The following is a 19462-nucleotide window of genomic DNA, read 5'->3' as shown; positions in this document are numbered from 1 at the left end:
CGACTGGTGAAACTATTTGCATCTCAAAATCAATAACTCTGAAGGAGTTTTGCATCAGCTGGTTACAGTTGCGTTTATTCGAAGCAAGTCTATCGGCGTGACAGAATGCTTAGTAGAGATTCGGGCGGCCGTCCCTCGTCTCGTGTTGGGTTCAAGAACTGGACTTTTTGCTGTGGGATTTGGTTTTAACAAAACCCTCAGAACACGCCCTCTCAGCGTCAGAAAGCTTGGTCATGAAGTAAAGACATGTGATGGTTTACCCTTTACCCTGGATCCCTTCTTCTGGATGAGGTGGTTAACGTGCAAGATGACCTTCTGGTTTGCTGAACACACATTAGGATTATCAACAATAATTATTATTAAACCCAAAGCATAATAAGTCATTTCAGTAATTAAAATACATTTATACTGAACCAAGAGATTATTTATGATGGTTGTAATAACAGCAATAAAGTCAAGAGTTTATTAAAATTATTATTTAAAATTATTATTGTGAAACTTGAGGTGTCCTTCATCTTGGGACGGAACAGCAGCAGATAAGATGTTGCTTCAGCAGACATCACGGCTCCTGGCGGGTTAATCTGTGGGGCAAAGTTACATCTAATGACTTCTTCAAATCTGTTGATCCAGTTTCGATCAGGTCCAGATTCAAACCAATTATTTGCAGTAACTATTTTTTCCTGTTTGCTTTTATTCCCTGAAAAAGCCCAACATGGAGAAATGTTAATTCTGTAAAAGGTTAGTTAAAAAGATCTCTCTTTCACTTTTATATATTAACCAGACTTTACAATACATCTGATGTTAACTTAAGGTCCAATTTAAGCTGTTGCAGAGTTCTTGGTGTAGTCCTGTTGCTCACATGGATAAACATAATTATTATGAAGTGGTTCAGACCTGAGCCCATACTGGGAATGTTCTATCCACCAGCTGCTCAGAATGAGACCAACCCTCCAAACTGGAGCAATCAGCTTGTGTTGTTGGAGACGTGACACCTCAGCGGCGAGGAAATCAGCCTCCATATGCTGGTCTAATCCAGACCAGGTGGTCCTGTCTGCTCCTATTAGAGGAGGCTTCCACATGCCGGCTGGGATCTTCAGCTAACTCACCCAGGAGGTGTTCTCCTCTGTCTGATTTCTGACACAGACACTTACGGTGGTCTGACCAGATCCAGGTGGACAGGAGGAGGCGGCGTGACTTCTGGCAGCACCTGGTGCAAGTTTTCAGCAGGTTAGGAGGACAACTAAATGACAGAAGTGGGAAAAGACTGCTAGAAATTCACATTATTGAACCATTTTAAACTTTAGAAATGAGTCATTACTAATTCATGGATTAAAAATGCACACATTATAAACCTTTATAAAGTTGTTATAATGCATTAGATTAGCTTGATTCCTATCCAGTAGAAATCCAGCTTCAGTGTTTGTAACCTGGTTATTAATCTATATATAAAGTACTAATAACTGCTGGTTAGGGTAAAGCGGTTCCTGAAGTTATAGGTGAAAATGATTCGGGGACATTTACGCTGTCTAATCATGGAATTTAGAGTAATTAGGGGAAACTAAAAGTAAAAATAAATAAATAAGATTACACATAAATATTCTGTGTATCAGAGTCGTTTAGCTGTAAGGTGTGAAAGGTGGACCCAACCAGTCACACCAAAACTGAAGGCTTTCATCTGAAATCAGCTGTCTTCTGCCACCAGACAGGTGAGCTTCTTCCACCAGGCATCAGAGAGGCTCCTGATCTTTTCAGGGGTCTTCCTGGTCAGAGTCTGCCTCAGCTGCTGGGGGCCCGTACTGTCTGCCTGCTGTAAGCTGGCCAAGATGGCCAAATCAAACGTATCCTTCAGGTTCTTCTGAGTCAGAGCCGAGCACTCAGCGAAAGCCACGGCCCCGAGCTCCAGGGCCAGCCGCTGACCCTCCTCTGTGCTCACCGGCTGCTGATGGTTCTGAGCCAGGTGGATCAGCACCTGCACGTCCTCTCTCAGGTCCATCTGGGTGCCCACCAGAACCAGTGGAGCTCCAGCACAGAGCTCACGGACCTCCGGCACCCATTTGCCAGCAAGGTTGTGGAAAGAGCAGGGCTGGACCACGCTGTAGCAGAGGAGGAAGACGTCCGCGTTCCTGTAGCAGAGCGGCCGGAGGCGCTCCAACTCATCCTGCCAGGAGAACCAGAGGAACAGAAACAACGTGTTCAAGTGTAACCTTATGGTTCTGTGAGAGCTGCAGGGGTTTTGTAGCGTTTAGAAAGTCATGGCATTACACCGTCTAGCCATCTGCACTTGCCTGAAGATGCTTCTGAAACCAAAACAAATGCTGTTAACTCTCCAGAAGCCAGCTTGGGCCTGGGGAACCGCCATAACAAAGTTCCTCTCCTGCTTCCTCATCTCTGCTGCATGCCACAAGATGTCTCCGGGAGAAGACAGGACTCGTAACCGTAATAAAGGAACCACACGCGTTCTACACAATTATATTCTTATTTAACAGATTCATGACAGAGCAATGAGTGCTTTATCTCAGGTGAATTTAATAAGACTTGACTGATGTTTTACACATTAAGCACATAACGAAGAAAAAATCTCCATCAACGCATCTAAAAAAATAAATAAAATATATTAAAAAATATTCAAAAACAAACTAAGATCAAAACCAATGCCTCCAATAAAAAGACATAAATCTGAAATTGCGGTGTTTGGATGTTAATCTTGGAAATATTTGGACAAGAGGCCAAGCTGTGGTTACTGACCACACTAACAGACCACCCAAGCATTTTCTGCTTCTTTTTATCAGTAAGTAAAAGTATATTTCTGTACTTTATTCAGCTGGTTGAATGGGGAAATGCTGTGTCATTAACTGCTTGGTCAAACATGTTAGTGGGGCTGCTGAGGGATAAGAAACTTGAGCGGACGCCCGTCTTCTGTCTCCAGCTTGAGACGAGCTGCTAGAGCAGGGGGCTGGCTGTTCTCGTTTCCCGGGGCAACCAACGCACCGACCTGCTTCGAGGCCAGACTGTAGTCATGCTGGTCGCTGGTGGATTTCAGAGGGAGACCACAGAAACATTGAAGCTTTTTTAATTGATGCTGCTTCACTTTTGAGCCGCATTTTTTCTTGCTAAATGTTTCCTGTTAGAATGGGGAAATTCTATGCGTTTACCGTAACGCTGCTTGGTCTAGGATGGGTTGAAATCAGTTGAAATATAACGTGTTGGTGATGCTGCTGGGCATCTGACTGAGGATCGGGCTTTGCTGGTCCACCGTGGTGAAAGATCCACAAGTCCGCTATTGTTGTCTCCGTTCGGAAGCGCGACGTGAAACTGTGAGCCGAGTTCCAGAGCCGCAAGGGTTGACAACGGCGGACTCGCGGATTTTTGACTGCGGTGGACTACCTTACCTAGCTATGATTTTGTTACTAAGCAGGCCGGAGACGCCTTCACTTTGGAGTCGTTCTACCATGTTTTTCTTGCTAAAAATGCCCGGAAAAACTCTGTTAGCTTTGGGTTAGCTTGTAGCTAATGTCCCGCTGATCTCTGACCATGCTCAGTGACGCACCCACTGACAAGCCGACTCTGATCATTGGCAGCTCCATAGTCAGAAACGTGGCATTAGAGGCTCCAGTAACCATAGTTAAATGTTTACCTGGGGCCAGAGTGGGCGACATTAAATCTTATCTGAAACTGCTGGCTAAGGATAAGTGTAAATACAGTAAGATTGTTATTCACGCTGGCGGTAACGACACCCGGTTACGCCAATCGGAGGTCACTAAAATTAATGTTGCTTCGGTGTGTAAGTTTGCCAAAACAATGTCGGACTCCGCAATTTTCTCTGGCCCCCTGCCTGATCGGACCAGTGACGACATGTTTAGCCGCATGCTGTCCTTCAACCGCTGGCTGTCTAGGTGGTGTCCTGAAAACAACGTGGGCTACATTGATAATTGGAAAACTTTTTGGGGAAAACCTGGTCTGATGCGGAGAGACGGCATCCATCCCTCTTTGGATGGAGCAGCTCTTCTTTCTAGGAACATGGCCAGTTTTATTAGTCCTCCATGACAACCCAGGATCCAGACCAGGAAGCAGAGTCGTAGTTTAACCCACCCCTCTGCAGCTTCTGTACTGTTACCCACCCACTACCCCATAGAGACAGTGTCCTGCCCACGGCCAAAACCACACAGATTAAATATCAGGCTTAATAAAGCAAATCATGGAAATCTCATAAATATTAGAACAAATTCAACTGAGCAGAAAACTAGAAAAATTAAATGTGGGTTGTTGAACATTAGATCCATTTTTTCTAAGACTTTGTTAGTTAATGAGTTGATTTGTGATAATCAGATCTCTTTGCTCTCTCTCACAGAATCCTGGCTGCAGCAAGAGGACTATGTTAGCTTAAACGAGTCGACTCCTTCAAATTATTTAAATCATCATATTGCTCGAAGTACAGGGCGAGGAGGAGGGGTAGCAACCATTTTTCATTCGGACTTATTAATCAGTCCCTTACCAATTAATAGCTACAGTTCGTTTGAACATCTCATTCTTAGTTTTCCTAATCCAGATAGCAAAACTGTAAAACCACTCTTGTTTGTAGTTTTATATCGTCCACCAGGCCCTTACTCTGAGTTTTTGGATCAGATCTCTGATTTTTTATCTGATTTGGTGCTAAATACTGATAAGGTCATTGTAGTGGGGGATTTCAACATTCATGTGGACATTGAAAATGATAGCCTCAATGTAGCCTTTAGTAATATCTTAGACTCAATTGGTTTCACTCAAAGAATACATAGCTCCACCCACTCCTGCCATCATACATTGGACCTTGTTCTGACTTATGGCATTGAGCAGGGGTGTCAAACTCAAACTCACAAGGGGCCGAAATGAAACTCTGGGACGGAGTCGAGGGCCAAACTTAATATTTTTTGAAAAAATGACGGCAAATTTGCACATTTTCTTTATCAACATATATGCAATTTAGAACCTTTAAATTTGGAAACAAACTTATTTCTGCATTAACACTGAATGTGGAATAACCAAATTACACACGAACAAGTCAGTTTTAAATAAAAGGCATCAGTGGTATTTATTACTTGTGGTATAATCAGCATTTTAAAAATCTATTCAGGATTTATGTTTTCTTGTTTATTCATTTTTCTTATTTTTTATTCTCCTTTATTTCTCCTGTAATACGTGTCATCGCTGCTGTGACGTCTAGCTTTCCCCACTGAGGAACAATAAAGGGATTTTCTATTCTATTCATCTATCTGCAGCCTTTCCACTTCCTGTTTACTGCAGGTTAAATCTTTTCTCATGGGCCAACAACAAAATAAAAATATCATTTTATCTTAAATGAAAATGCAACATCTCACCTGTTAACTTTCATGTTTTGGAGCAGAAAAAGAGCATAAAACCTAAATATTTAAAGCTCAGTTTGCTCCACTGGTTTACTGTGATGCTCACCTGTTCCAGCCAGATACCTGCATCATGGGGTTGATCTGAGCTGAGGAGGAGACTCCTGTTGTTTTGTTCATCTTCATCATAATAATGACAACATTAGATGACAACAGGTGCTCACATAGGTTTGTGCTGATGAACATGTCTGAGCAGCTTGACCACGTTGTTGTGTGTCGGGGAGGAAACACAACCACAGAGCCGTGCTGGTTTGAGCGTGTCGCTGCTCGCTGGAGTTATATCAGCTCTGTCTGGACGTTAGTTGGAAAACTTTCTCTTTCAGTCGTGAACACATTACTGAGCGGCTAGAATCTCCGTTTCTGGGCTTCAACGTCAGAAAACAGCTGAGTGAACTCGGCGCTGAGTGAGAGGAGTGTAGTTTGTCCGAGACAGCGGAGCTGCAGACACCGGCAGCAGGCGCTGGAAAAAAACACAAAGGAGGGGGTGCTTTGGCTCCGCGCTAATGCCGCAAAGCATCATGGGAGTTGAAGTCTTTGTGGTAAAATCGGCCAGCGGGCCAGTTTTAATATATTTTTGATATTTATCTTGCGGGCCACATAAAAATGCTCCGCGGGCCGCAACTCTGACAAATGTGGCATAGAGTGTGAGGAAATAATGATCTTTCCACATAATCCAGTCCTCTCGGACCACTTTCTGATAACCTTTGAGTTTTTTATAACTGAGTTCTCGAGACATGAAAGTAAATTTCACTATAGTCGGTCTCTATCTGACAACGCAGTTGCATCTTTTAAATCAACTGTTCCATCTTTACTGTCCTCAGCATCTCAGAGGCATGTAGCAGAGGGCAATATTCTCAGTTCTAGCCCCTCACAAATTGATGCCTTAGTTCATCATGTTAATTCCTCTTCACGTGTGGCATTAGATGATGTTGCCCCTTTAAAAAAGAAGGTAATTAGGGACAGGAAGTTGGTTCCCTGGTTTAACTCTCATTTACGAGCCTTAAAACAAAACTCTAGGAAATTGGAGAGAGCATGGCGCTCTACGCACCATGAGGAGGCCTACCTATCCTGGAAAAATAGTCTTGTGCTTTATAAAAATAAGCTTCGACAAACTAGAACTGCTTATTTCTGAGCACTAATTGAGGAGAATAAGCATAATCCTAAATTTCTTTTCAGTACAGTTGCCAAACTTACACAGAATCATAGCTCTGAGCCATCTATTCCCTTAGCCCTCAGCAGCAATGACTTCATGGGATTTTTTACAAGTAAAATTAATTCTATTAGAAACAAAATCTTTAGCATCCTCCCTAATGTGATTTCTTCTTCCTCAGTGAGGCAGCTTCAGAGGTGACTGTAGAACCTCATCTGTGCTTGATCCGTTTTGATCCAGTTGAGCTTTCAGAGTTGTCAAAAATATTAGCTTCATCTAAACCTTCAACTTGCATTTTGGATCCAATCCCAACCAAATTATTTAAAGATGCATTTCCTTTGGTTACTGCCCCCATTCTAGATATAATCAATCTATCTTTAGTAAATGGGTATGTACCACAGGTTTCTAAGGTTGCTGTAATCAAACCTTCACTTAAGAAGCCTTCTCTGGATCCAGATGACCCAATGAATTATAGACCAATATCTAACCTTCCATTTTTATCCAAAGTCCTGGAGAAAGTAGTGGCCATCCAAGTATGTGAGGATTTAAACACTAATGCTCTGTTTGAGGAATTTCAGTCTGGTTTTAGAGAGTATCACAGCACTGAAACTGCATTAGTGAGAGTTACAAATGATATTCTCATGGCCTCAGATAAGAATCTTGTGTCTGTTCTAGTCTTGTTAGATCTCAGTGCTGCCTTTGACACAGTTGATCACCATGTTCTTTTAGAAAGACTTGAACATGTTGTAGGGATCAAAGGAACAGCGTTAGGCTGGTTTAAATCCTACCTGTCTGACAGATTTCATTTTGTAAATGTACATGACAAATCGTCTTCATACTCCAGGGTTACTTGTGGAGTACCACAGGGTTCAGTGCTTGGACCAATTCTTTTTACTATATATATGCTCCCAATTGGTAAAATCATTAGACAGCATGGGATAAACTTCCACTGTTATGCTGACGATACTCAATTATATTTATCCATTAACCCTGATGAACCTAATCGGTTGGGTAGATTACAGGCTTGTCTTGAGGACATAAAACATTGGATGACTCTAAACTTTTTTGCTTGTATGGATGGTTTTGCTGGGATGACAAGTAGTTCAGTTTTAGAGAGGTTGAGTTGGAGATGGTGGAATTTCATCCATTTTGATATGTCAGAGAGACAGTTTGATATTCGTGCAGAAACAGTGTGGTCGTCCAGTGGAAATGACAGATAGAGCTGGGTGTCGTCTGCATAGCAGTGGTAGGATCGCATGATCTCACCCAGTGAAGTGGTGCATATGGCAAAGAGAAAAGGTCCTAGTACAGAGCCCTGGGGGACTCCCGTGGCAAGATGGTGCACGGTAGAAGATTGTCCAAGCCAAGATACACTGAATGATCGTCCTGTGAGGTACGATTCAAACCAGGCATGTGCTTTCTCTATGATGCCCATGCTAGAGAGTGTGGACAAAAGGAAGCCATGGTTGACAGTGTCAAATGCAGCCGATAAGTCGAGGAGGATAAGCACTGAGGATTTGGCGGTCGCTCTAGCTTCTTTTAAGGATTCCGTCACTGCTAACAGAGCAGTGTCAGTGGAGTGGCCCTGTTTGAACCCAGATTGGTAAGGGTCAAGCAGACAGTTTTGTGAGAGTTATTCGCTCAACACAAAAAGGGAATGCCACTGCGTTGTCATATTTGCAGGAAAATAGGTAAGTAGTAACTATTAGTACTTTTTATTGATGGTGATACTTGATTTTTTGGGTTAGGGTTAGGGTTAAGGTTTGTGTCATGTAAAACACCGTAAAATTATCCTACGGGTAGGACATTTTCTCAGAACACCGGAACGAACCCAGCCGTCTGTGCTTCATCTCCTCAATATTGCCTGGACCTGACTCTCACCCCTCTTCAGGATCAGTAGCCATTCCTTCTCCAAGTAAGACTGTTCCCCATAAAGACCCACCGTTCCTCTCCACAACCACCTCGCACTCACTTGTGTTTTGTTTCCTCTCAGACCCAGACTCCTGTCCCGTCGAGCCCCTTATGGATTTCGCGCATTGGCAAGGACCGATCAATAAAGACTTTAATTTTCTTGTCCTGCCTTTGATTCTGCACGTTTTGGGTTAGCCGTTTAAACCAGAACATGACACCATCATCCTGTTCATTATTAGCTGTCAATGCAGCAGAACCGCAGACATCAGGTTGCTGATTCAAGTCTGCTCCATACACCACAGCAGGTATACGGCAAGCCACTGTAGCATTTAAATCACAAACGTGTCTATTTTCAAACGCAATTTAAAACTGATTATTGAAAATCTGTATATAATAGATGTTTCACCGTTACATTTTCAGTAGTAGAAATCAAATGTTGTTAGCATTTTCAGTTCCACTGAACATGTTAATGAAATAAATTAAATTCTACTGATCGTAGTGTAACTGTGGATATATTTATATATGCTATTTAGATTAAGATGAGTGATATTAAACAAACCTAAAATGTTACTGAAATGTAGATACCTTTTTGTTCATAGAATATCTAACTATGAATATCAGATGGGAAAGAGGGAACTATACAACAGCAGTTTAATAAATATTATAGGGAGTCAAGCGCATCTAGTTCTGCACCATGAATGCGAGTCAACGGGGCTAAAAACGTTACCGAGGGGCTCAAATCCCATTTAGAAGCAGATATCTGTGCTGGGATGAATTATAGGACAACATTCTGAGCTGTAAACGTTGGTGGGGACATGTCTCCATAGGTGGGGACATGTCCCCATAGGTGGGGACATTTCTCCATAGGTGGGGACATGTCTCCATGAAAAGAGAGAAGTGATTTGGAGATGATGACTTACGTTAACAGATCCATCCATCAGGCCCCATTTCTGTCACAAACACAAAGACTCCGTTAAAGTCTGCAGCCGTTAAACGCAGTGTGTGTGTGTGTGTGTGTGTGTGTGTGTGTGTGTGTGTGTTAGGGGGGCTTACCTGTCCAGCTGTGTCACACAGCTGCAGTCGGACTGGTTTCCCATCCACCACCACCATCACTAGAAGAGCAAGAACAAGACAAGCACCAGTGAGCGGAAGGCTGTCCTCTCCCAGTACAGTAACTGGTTTGGCTCATGCGTAAACCGCGCGTAACACGCCTTCTACCAGCTGGTTACCGGTGAAGTTGTCGAAGGCGGTAGGCACATATTCGGAGGGGTACCCGTTGGTGGTGTAGCTCACGATGAGGCTGCTCTTACCCACCGCACCGTCACCGACCAGGACGCAGTTCACCCTGCGCTCCGGCGCGGATCTGGACCGTCGGCGCCTCACGCTCTGAGGAAAGTTCCGGTTCTTGAAGCGCCGCGGCGGGATCTGGGGAATGTCTCCTCCACCGAATGGGTCGGACACACGGGAGGGCTTCTGCTTGCCAACGTCCTGGGGCAGCATGGCACCGCTCTGAAGACAGAACCGGACTTACGGGTCTTCAGACTGGCTGTGAAGTCACTGCGTGCTCCATCATCCTACAGCGCTCTGGCGGTGTTTGGGTTACCGGTAAACCGAGCAGGGTGGAGGCGGGACTCCTCATTAGCCTTCTCCCTGCATCTGTCGCAGTCTAAGAGGCTTAGCAGCCCCACGAAGCTCCAGCTTCACATAAACCCAGGGCCGGCTCTACACAGTGTGGTGCCCCAGGCGAGATTGCTCCTTGGCGCCCCCCCCCCCCCACACACACACACACACACACACAAACAGCAGCATCTGATTGATCTCAACAGTTCAATTTTAATATTTGAACAACAACAATAATGATATCTCAGTGTGGCTGAGCTTAGCTGCTTCAGGGTGGTGTTGGTGTGGATCCGGGATCTCAAACTCAGTTCAGCTGAGGGCCGCTGAAGGCAGATTCTGGGTGAGGCTGGGCCACTCTAGGTTTTCAACAAGAAAAGCAATGTCCAAAAAACCATTTTCTCACATCTCTTTATTTACATTTAACACTAAGTAAGATGGAAAAATATACAACAAATGAGTAATGAATAAGAAAAGTAATCAGTAATGAATGAATAAAATAATTTGATTTCTCAGCGACTATTTGGCTTCTTTAGAAACCTTTATTGGCTGTATTCAGATTTAAATGATTAACAGTTCTTTAATCTCCTTCTGAACATTAGTGGAACATGAACTGTTCTGAACAGTTTCTCTTGCCTAATCCTTGCTTCTAGAGACCTGGCAGCGCCTCCTCTCACACAGCTGAGCGACATCTGGCCTAAGGGAGGAAGCAGTTGAGACCCTCAGTATGGCTTGAAGGTGATCATCTGTAAGTCTGGACCTGTAGTTGGACTTGTTGAAGTTCAAGGTGGAGAAGAGCTTTTCGCACAAGTATGTGCTCGCAAAAGGCTCATCATCCGCTTGAACATTCGGGAACGTTCAGGGAAGCTAGGGGCCAGCTCTCTGAGAAACGGTCCAAGCTTGTCTGCTTTTCCATTCACCTCCCTGAACTTCGCTTTGAGTTCAGAGTTGCACTGCAGCTCAATCGGCTCCATTTGAAGCACAGGAGGAGCGCTGGGAAAGTAGGAGAGAAAGTATCACATGTTGTATTAGCTTAATAATCTGTTTTGTAGCGATGTCTTTTGTTTCACTGCCTGTTTCACCAGTTGTAACACTTAAACCACAGCTGTGGTTAAAGGGTGGGTTCAGAAACGACCAGGAAACCTGGAGTTGCCTAGAGTCTCGTGCATGTCTCCTCGAGAGGAGACCTTTAATGCCACCCAGTGGGTGGAATATTGTAGGAGGATGACACAGGGCTGTCCCATCCCAAATCCAGGTGAAGACTGTACCCCCACATCTACTGGCTGGCTGATGTGGCTAGAACAGCTCAAAAGAGTCACCGACGGCCATAACTTTACTGATGGGCTGTAGGGATGGGAAGAAGGACACTCAGACTGAGAACTGCTCGGAGGTACCACCTTACTTGAGGTCACTCAAGATAGAATGGACATTCGGGGACTCCCTGTGGACTGGCTGGGGTGGAGGACGATGTCTTGGTCACCATGGTGAGAATATATTTAATGGCAATTTTTAGCAGCTGGATATGCAAATATCAGATGGACATACGACCCTAGAAAGGGGACCTTAAAAGCTCTTGTTCAGCTTTTATTTCAGAGTAATGCATGCTGAAAGAATGCCGATCAATCCTTTTCCTAATCAAGGAAAAAAGGCCCACTGCTACATATGTGGTTAATGATTAATATGCTGCAATATTCACGATGGGAGGCGGTAATTACCGTGGTCAGCATCATGTGATTCCAGGCTCACGGGTTACTACGTGTCTGGAAGCGTCTGTGGCACGATTTATAACAGTATATGTATATTTTGTGTTCTAGGATCAACACTTAGAAGTGTGAGGCCTTACTCATTACTATAATCATGCTACGGTCTCTAAGTTAGCTGGACAGTGTAGAGATGGTCTATCCATCATGTCTGCGGTGTGCACTGGGGGCAGAGAAGTGCTGCTGACCCTTAGGGGATGCGTGATGGTCCTGCATGAATGGAGGCTTAGAGCTGTGCCTACCCCTCTTACAGGTCAGCGAGACAGAGGATATGCTGGACGACTCAAACTCTCAGGAGGTGGAAGCCCCTCCGCTAAGAGAACGGAGACCAAGGGTGAGGAGATGGGACCGTCTAGACGTGGTGCCGACTAAACGGGTTTCTCTTTGGTCTGGTAGATGGCCGACCTGTTGAGATAAACCTTAATGGGCCATGGGTCCATCTGGTTGGCAACGCTTAGTATTGGTGTCCGATGGGACAACACACAATCATCATCTCGCGTCCGTCATGTCGCCCCAGGGCAGCTGTGGCTAAATTGTAGCTCATCACCATCCGTGTATGAATGTGTGTGTGAATGGATGAATGATCCACAGTAGTGTAAAGTGCTTTGGAGTCCTTACTCTGAGAGGCGCTATACAGTTGCGGGTCATTCATCATTCATCATCAGAACCTTAATCAAAATTATCATCATAAGCATCATGACCATCACAGTCATCATCATCATCATTGTCATTATTATTATTATTATTATTAATATTATTATTATTATTATTATTATTATTATTACTATTATTATTATTATTATTATTATTATTATTACTATTATTATTATTACTATTATTATTATTATTATTACTATTATTATTATTATTATTATTATTACTATTATTATTATTATTATTACTATTATTATTATTATTATTATTATTATTATTATTATTACTATTATTACTATTATAATTATTACTATTATTATTATTATTATTACTATTATTATTATTATTATTATTATTACTATTATAATTATTACTATTATTATTATTATTATTATTACTATTATTATTATTATTATTACTATTATTATTATTATTATTATTATTATTATTACTATTATAATTATTACTATTATTATTATTATTATTATTATTATTATTATTATTATTATTAAGGATGCGTCAGAGCATGCCCTCTGGAGTAAACCCCAAATGCAGATACCCAGAACGACATAGACAGTGAGAAGTTGCCAAAACATAAAAATCCTTTATTCAGCAACAGATAAGCAAGTCCAAAAGGCTCAAACCCAAAGTGCAGCTACCACAAGAATGCACAGGAAGTTTTAACTGGAGCACGAGGCGACACAAACAACAGACAGGAGAAATTCACTCACAACGAACCCACAAGCACTAAGAGATGAGACAGGGTTCTACACACAGCGGGTGGGTGATCAAGGACACAGGGAGAAGGTGTGGTCATTTACCTGAGTGGGGAAGTAGCAGAAAGCAGGAGAAGGAGATTAACTAAAATATAAACACAGAAGACTTCAGGGTTGGTGAGCTGATGAACCTAGAGACACAACAGGGCTGGGGAGAAGATAAGAACCTACGCTACATGAGGGACACCTGAGACACTAGAATAAAACTAGCAACACTAGATATTTCACTTGGGATATCAGAGAGATACGAACCAAAAGAGGGAATCCCTCATGAGTTGAGGACGTGGCGTGACCAAAGTTTGGTTAATTGAGGGCGTTTCTGAATGTAAATGACTGAGAACGGACACGAGCACCTGGGCACGCACTGCTGGGGTTTACCATCAGACGAGTCCAGAGCAACATATGAACGAGAGGCCACCGCAAGTTTCTTAAATCAGGATTTTGTCCGTTTGAATGAACATTCTAAATCACTTTCATAGGAATGACTTCAGGAATATTTCTAGGAATGTTTGATTAAAGAGGCCCCAGGTGAGCACAGGTAGATCATCCAGCCTCTAAAACTGAGCTCAGATTCTGGCTTCTCAAATCCAACATGGTGGTGCAGTGCCTGTAAGAGAGACTGGTGCTTTCCTGCAATGATTTTAGCACAAAGAAAGAAAACTATCTGTTGTGTAGCGCCTCTCGAGATGAAAACGCCAAAAAAAATCAAGTATTTTTAAATTATTAAATATATAAAATATTTTATATTTTAAACAAAATGTTTATAATATTAAAAACGTTTTACATGATTAAAAATATGTTTAAAATGACAACAACAACAAAAACTGTGATTAAAAATGTAAACAAAGAGAGACATCAGTGAATCCTGGGAAAGGCAGAGCAGAACAAGGAGAGGGAGATGATGAAGGTCCCACCAAACCTGAACAGGTGAGTTTAAAGGAGACCACTGAGTCCACTGATCTCAGGCTCAGGGGGAGAGAGGTCCAGAGTCTGGGGGCCACAGCAGCAGATGATCTGTCACCTTTGACCTTTAGCCTGGTGCTGCACAACCAGTAGGCTTTGATCACTGGACCTCAGGGACCTGCTGGGGGTGTAGGCACTAAGAAGATCACCAATGTAAGATGGTGCTTGTCCATGTAAGGCCCTATAGACCAGAACCAGGATCTAGAAATGAACCCTGAAGTTGACTGGCAGCCAGTGAAGCTGGAGGAGAAGCGGGGTGATGTGGGTGTGTTTGGAGGACAGGGCACAGATGAGGATCTCAGTCTTACCTTCATTCAGCTGAAGAAAGCTCCCACCATCCAGGTTCTGATAGAGTCTAAGCAGGTGTGTAACAGCTGCAGCTTAGACATCTCATGGGGCTTAAAGGAGATGTACAGTTGGATGTCATCTGCATAAAGATGGTAGGAGATTCCTTTGAAGGAGCTCAGGATGTGCTGAAGAGGAAGCAGATAGAGGAGGAAGAGCAGAGGCCCCAGCACATCTGTGTGGCAGTGCTGCCATCTATTGATATCTCAGTGTGCTGCTATGGTTTCCACTCGAGAGACAACAGTAGGTCCACCCCCAAAACCCGCACTTCCACCCTTTAGCTGAGCAATCCTGGCTATGGGTGCAAGTTCATAGGTGTCCTGACTCTCAAGTTTATGTTTATGATTATTTATTTGGCAGACGCTTTTATCCAGAGCAGAAGTGCAGGAGGTGACCCAAGTCCACATCGATGTGAAATCCAGGCATGGTTTTTACTCACAATTCATTGCTGGGTGGGAATTTTGAGAAGTCTGTGAAGCAACGGCTCAGGTACTCATTCTGAAAAATATGTATTTTCAAATGACAGAAATTCCTTTCAGGACGATCGTTGCAGCTTTAAGGCAAGGATGACTACCGGAGTTGAGTTCTCATTCATCTGTTTTATTTCGACGTCAGGTCACTGAAAACATGCAGCAGCTCCTCGCCTAGTGCTGCGGGTAAACCGACTCCAGAGACGTTCAAGGAACGTCCGTCAAAGCAAACACATCAACGGGGTGTTCAATGCCATCTTGTGATTATGACTACTCTTGCAAATTAACAGTTCAAATGAAAAATAGACAGAACACACAAACAGCATAAAGAAGTGGGGGTACCGTTGAACCAATGAACAATTCATAACAGTTTATGATTTTTAACACGACCCAACCCCGTCCATACGTGTGTCTCTCACACGATTAATGATATTTATCCATGCTCTGAGTCATTTAGACTAAGACTGAAGGCGGACAGCAATGAATGTTATATTAGACCAGGGATTCCCAAAGTGTGGTGCACGCACCCCTGGGGGTGCGCGGCTAAATAAGTTTGGGAACCGCTGTATTAGACAAACAATTGTTTAGTTGTTTGAAAGTTGTTGCATTTTTTAAAAACTCCCACATCCAGCACACTGGCATGTAGGACCATCTCAGGGATGATTAGAAGAAATGGAAAGCACCTGAGTGTCACAGCAAAGGGTCTGAACAATTAGGACCACACGATGATCCAGTTCGTCTTTAATAAATCTGCAGAACTTTCTAGAACTCTGTGTTTCTGTCGCTATGGCTGCCGCGTGTGCATGAATGAGGAAAACAATGAAGTCAGAGGATTTTAGCAAACAACTGCAACATAACAGAGTTGACGGGGGTCTGAATACTTTCCTACCTTCTGTTTCAGACACCATAATATTACTTTTACTATGATACCACAAACACAGTAGTACTGGGAGGATTCCCTGAAACACCCACCCTGATATTTTACCTGCAAAAAAGAAGCAGTTTTGTGTTCTTCTCTGCTTTCCTAAAGTTCTAGATCTAGTTTAATGTTCTTGAACACGATTACCCACATTGTCTCAGACTGAAACAGAGCAGACTGAAGCCGTGCACAAATTAAAGGCATGAGGCAATTTACTGCAAGAAATGGTCGTTAACTAGCTGACGTCACCATTTAACAGGATTAAGGAGAAGTCAGACAGAAGCAGCTGAGACCTGCCCTCTGAGTGACGGAGACGTCAGCTGGATCCACGAGCTGGCACTGCACACACACACACCCCAGCAACACACACCTATTACTGCACACACACACACCCCAGCAACACACACCTATTACCGCACCCACACACACCCCAGCAACACACACCTATTACTGCACACACACACACCCCAGCAACACACACCTATCACTGCACACACACACACCCCAGCAACACACACCTATCACTGCACACACACACACCCCAGCAACACACACCTATTACTGCACACACACACACCCCAGCAACACACAACTATTACTGCACCCACACACACCCCAGCAACACACACCTATTACTGCACCCACACACACCCCAGCAACACACACCTATTACTGCACACACACACACTCCAGCAACACACACCTATTACTGCACACACACACACTCCAGCAACACACACCTATTACTGCACACACACACACCCCAGCAACACACACCTATTACTGCACACACACACACCCCAGCAACACACACCTATTACTGCACACACACACACTCCAGCAACACACACCTATCACTGCACACACACACACCCCAGCAACACACACCTATTACTGCACACACACACACTCCAGCAACACACACCTATTACTGCACACACACACACCCCAGCAACACACACCTATCACTGCACACACACACACCCCAGCAACACACACCTATTACTGCACACACACACACCCCAGCAACACACACCTATTACTGCACACACACACTCCAGCAACACACACCTATCACTGCACACACACACACCCCAGCAACACACACCTATCACTGCACACACACACACCCCAGCAACACACACCTATTACTGCACACACACACACCCCAGCAACACACACCTATTACTGCACACACACACACCCCAGCAACACACACCTATTACTGCACACACACACACCCCAGCAACACACACCTATTACTGCACACACACACACTCCAGCAACACACACCTATTACTGCACACACACACACCCCAGCAACACACACCTATCACTGCACCCACACACACCCCAGCAACACACACCTATCACTGCACACACACACACCCCAGCAACACACACCTATTACTGCACACACACACACTCCAGCAACACACACCTATTACTGCACACACACACACCCCAGCAACACACACCTATTACTGCACACACACACACCCCAGCAACACACACCTATCACTGCACACACACACACCCCAGCAACACACACCTATTACTGCACACACACACCCCAGCAACACACACCTATTACTGCACACACACACACCCCAGCAACACACACCTATTACTGCACACACACTCCAGCAACACACACCTATTACTGCACACACACACACCCCAGCAACACACACCTATCACTGCACACACACACACCCCAGCAACACACACCTATCACTGCACACACACACACCCCAGCAACACACACCTATCACTGCACACACACACACTCCAGCAACACACACCTATTACTGCACCCACACACACCCCAGCAACACACACCTATTACTGCACACACACACACCCCAGCAACAAACACCTATTACTGCACCCACACACACTCCAGCAACACACACCTATTACTGCACACACACACACCCCAGCAACACACACCTATCACTGCACCCACACACACCCCAGCAACACACACCTATTACTGCACACACACACACCCCAGCAACACACACCTATCACTGCACCCACACACACCCCAGCAACACACACCTATCACTGCACACACACACACACCCCAGCAACACACACCTATTACTGCACACACACACACCCCAGCAACACACACCTATTACTGCACACACACACACCCCAGCAACACACACCTATTACTGCACACACACACACCCCAGCAACACACACCTATTACTGCACACACACACACCCCAGCAACACACACCTATTACTGCACACACACACACCCCAGCAACACACACCTATCACTGCACACACACACACACCCCAGCAACACACACCTATTACTGCACACACACACACACCCCAGCAACACACACCTATTACTGCACACACACACACACCCCAGCAACACACACCTATTACTGCACACACACACACCCCAGCAACACACACCTATTACTGCACCCACACACACCCCAGCAACACACACCTATTACTGCACACACACACACACCCCAGCAACAAACACCTATTACTGCACACACACACACCCCAGCAACACACACCTATCACTGCACACACACACACACACACCCCAGCAACACACACCTATCACTGCACACACACACACACACACACACCCCAGCAACACACACCTATTACTGCACACACACACACCCCAGCAACACACACCTATTACTGCACACACACACACCCCAGCAACACACACCTATTACTGCACACACACACACCCCAGCAACAAACACCTATTACTGCACACACACACACCCCAGCAACACACACCTATCACTGCACACACACACACACACACCCCAGCAACACACACCTATTACTGCACACACACACACCCCAGCAACACACACCTATCACTGCACACACACACACACACACCCCAGCAACACACACCTATTACTGCACACACACACACACCCCAGCAACACACACCTATCACTGCACACACACCCACCCCAGCAACACACACCTATCACTGCACCCACACACACCCCAGCAACACACACCTATCACTGCACCCACACACACCCCAGCAACACACACCTATTACTGCACACACACACACCCCAGCAACACACACCTATTACTGCACACACACACACCCCAGCAACACACACCTATTACTGCACACACACACACCCCAGCAACACACACCTATTACTGCACACACACACACCCCAGCAACACACACCTATTACTGCACACACACACACCCCAGCAACACACACCTATCACTGCACACACACACACACCCCAGCAACACACACCTATTACTGCACACACACACACCCCAGCAACACACACCTATTACTGCACCCACACACACCCCAGCAACACACACCTATTACTGCACACACACACACTCCAGCAACACACACCTATTACTGCACCCACACACACCCCAGCAACACACACCTATTACTGCACACACACACACCCCAGCAACAAACACCTATTACTGCACCCACACACACCCCA

At 44.6% G+C, this 19462-nt stretch overlaps 1 protein-coding gene across 1 annotated transcript in view; it reads right to left on the bottom strand.

The window, feature by feature from the left end:
• Nucleotides 1–1468: 1468 nt before the first annotated feature.
• Nucleotides 1469–19462, bottom strand: part of zbtb45 (zinc finger and BTB domain containing 45) — a 74846-nt gene continuing 56852 nt past the window's right edge. The window contains exons 5-7 of the mRNA XM_070553590.1: nt 9511–9569; nt 9378–9407; nt 1469–2158 (exon numbers count right to left, since the gene is read on the bottom strand). Coding sequence (XP_070409691.1) covers nt 1682–2158; nt 9378–9407; nt 9511–9569 — 566 coding nt within the window. The 3' untranslated portion in view covers nt 1469–1681. The remainder of the gene's footprint in view (nt 2159–9377; nt 9408–9510; nt 9570–19462) is intronic.

The sequence above is a fragment of the Nothobranchius furzeri genome, chromosome 7 (genome assembly GCF_043380555.1).
Source record: "Nothobranchius furzeri strain GRZ-AD chromosome 7, NfurGRZ-RIMD1, whole genome shotgun sequence".
NCBI classification, from domain to species: Eukaryota; Metazoa; Chordata; class Actinopteri; order Cyprinodontiformes; family Nothobranchiidae; genus Nothobranchius; species Nothobranchius furzeri.
The sequence above is the reverse complement of the archived record's forward strand: the minus strand, read 5'-3'. Positions and strand labels throughout refer to the sequence as shown.